A 2,246-nucleotide genomic window follows, 5' to 3' on the forward strand; every position below is an offset into this window, starting at 1 on the left:
TTCAATTCATTCCAGTTAAATTCAATTTAGTTTTTTGAGTTAAAAAGAATAGTGCCTAAGCCCCTGTTCTCTTAGATTGCAGTTTAGTTTAGTTTAATTCAATTCAGTTAAGTTAAGTTAAGTTAATTTCTATTCAATTTAGTTCAATTAAGTTAATTTCAATTCAGTTCAGTTCAATAGTTTTCTTTTTACAGTTTTCAATTCAATTAAATTCAGTAAAAAAAAAACAGGGCCTAATTGTACTTAGATTTGTACAAGTGTACAACATTACAATACTCTTGTATAACCCCAAAGAAAAAGGAGAAACTCAAACCTCCTTTCCTCCCCTCTTATAAAGACCCCCCCTCACTTCCCATCCCCACACGGCCAGACAAAACCAAATCAAAAATCTCTTTCTCTCTCCTCCCCTGACTCTTCCTACATTCAACTAACAGTATTGACTCAACTACAACACCACCAAAAAAATGGATGTGTTAACAATGCTCAAATTCTGGAAATCAAATACTTCAAAAGTCGCAACCACCACAAGCGAAGGCGATGGTGCAGAAACCGTTGCTAATTCCACCATTTCCGATCACCTTTCCGAAGAAACCGACGACGACGACGATTCTTTCTTCGAATTGGAGCTCACATTACCTTCATACGACTCCAAATTCGACCTCACTTCTCCTTGCTCGAAGAAATCCTCAAAAAACGACTTCAACGTCGAAGAAAGAGAATCAGAGCCGAAACTGAAGTCGAAACCTCAATCTCCGATCTCGATTCTTCGCTCAGCTCCTCCGAAGCTCAGAGTCTTCATGTTTGGAAGATTTAACAAGAAATCGAAACGTGTTGAGGATTTATACGAAACGGAAAGCGTTTCTTCATGTTATTCTCCGAAACGGAGTAGTTCAAGCTTATTTACAGTCAAATTCAGGATTGAAGACGGTTCGATTGTTCCGAAGCTCACTCGTAGTAGTAGCAACAACTCAAGCGTTTCCACCACTAGTCCGAAGATTGAAAAACAAACCTCCGACGCTTTTTCAGAAACCTCGAAACGTTTCTCGAAAGACGTCGTTCAGAAATACTTAAACCTCATTAAGCCGAAAACCTCGAAAAAATACAACGATGGCGAGAAATTCGTTGCTTCTCCAACAAGATCATCAACGACGTCGTTTCCGTCGTCGAAGAAAGAGAAAGAGGAGAAACAGAGCAGTCGTTTTAGCGTGAGATGTAAGCAGTTAGGAAAATGCAAATCAGCTTCAGCTATGATCGGAGTTCCTTCTCCGGCGAATTTTCCGGCGAGAAATGATCATCCTCAAGACGGTATTGAAGGCGCTATTCTACACTGCAAGCGTTCTTTCACTTCTCCAATAGGTACATTTTTAATCTTAATTAATTGAAAAAAGTTCGTTAATTAAGAGACAATTATGCATTTGAATGTATAAATTAGTGTTATAATGTCAGTAATTTGAATTTAAACTAATGTAAAAAAAAAATTGCAGGACATTCAGCACTATCGAGATGTAGCAGTGATCCATCACATGAGAAGTCAATTCAAGTGTCAGAGGAAATCTGAGGGAAAAGAAAATGAAATGATTATATTGGTGCTACCTGTAAACTTTTGTTTGTTTGTATGTTGGTTGTTATTTAGGAGAGAGAAAGAGGCGGGAAAATCTTTCTCCCAAAAAAGATATTAGTATATTAATCAATAATTAATTAGGGTTCAAAAATTGGTACTACTGTGTTTTACTGAGAATTGTGAAGGAGACAATACTAGAAGAAAATCATAATTAGGAGACATAGTTTGGTGACTTTCTCTGTTTTAGAGAGAGAAAATTGAAAGGTTTTGGTTTTTTGATTTTTTTTGTATTTATTTTAGGTGGTTAATTTGTTACTAGAGTGAAGAATGATGATGAAGAAGAATTTGGGAGATGAGCGATGACCAGTGATGTATGACGAGTGAGCTTAGGTCACTTGAGTCGTCTTGTAAAGCATTATTAAACTGTTTGTTAATGATGATGGCTTTTGTAAAATTTTGTGCAAATTTTGTGGTTTCCGATTTGCTTTTTTGCGTTTTGGAAATGATGGAAGTATCAAGAATTGTTGCAAGTTCGTGATTCAGCATGACAATTTGATGAGAAATGGGCCAATTTGGCCTAGATAGCAAAGTTGCCTTCACTGTACTTGTGGTGAAAGATGATGCTAGGTTCCTTCACCATATTTTTGGATTTTTGTCTTGATAATTTAGTTACAAAATTCAAAAT

General features: G+C 36.5%; 1 protein-coding gene across 1 annotated transcript; it reads left to right on the top strand.

Moving 5' to 3' along the window:
* The first annotated feature begins 335 nt into the window (after positions 1 to 335).
* On the top strand, positions 336 to 2,015 carry LOC104888338 (membrane-associated kinase regulator 5). Its single transcript, XM_010673277.4, has 2 exons — positions 336 to 1,356; positions 1,485 to 2,015. Exons 1-2 carry the CDS (start codon positions 465 to 467, stop codon positions 1,556 to 1,558), a joined length of 966 nt encoding a protein of 321 aa, XP_010671579.2. The 5' UTR covers positions 336 to 464; the 3' UTR covers positions 1,559 to 2,015.
* Positions 2,016 to 2,246: the final 231 nt, after the last annotated feature.

This window comes from Beta vulgaris, chromosome 3 (genome assembly GCF_026745355.1).
Source record: "Beta vulgaris subsp. vulgaris cultivar EL10 chromosome 3, EL10.2, whole genome shotgun sequence".
NCBI lineage: Eukaryota > Viridiplantae > Streptophyta > Magnoliopsida > Caryophyllales > Amaranthaceae > Beta > Beta vulgaris.

Coding starts and splice junctions, on each gene's coding strand:
- LOC104888338 (XM_010673277.4), top strand. CDS start 465: ATGGATGTGTTAACAATGCTCAAATTCTGGAAATCAAATACTTCAAAA. Junction 1,357..1,484: donor TTCTTTCACTTCTCCAATAG/GTACATTTTTAA, acceptor AAAAAATTGCAG/GACATTCAGCACTATCGAGA.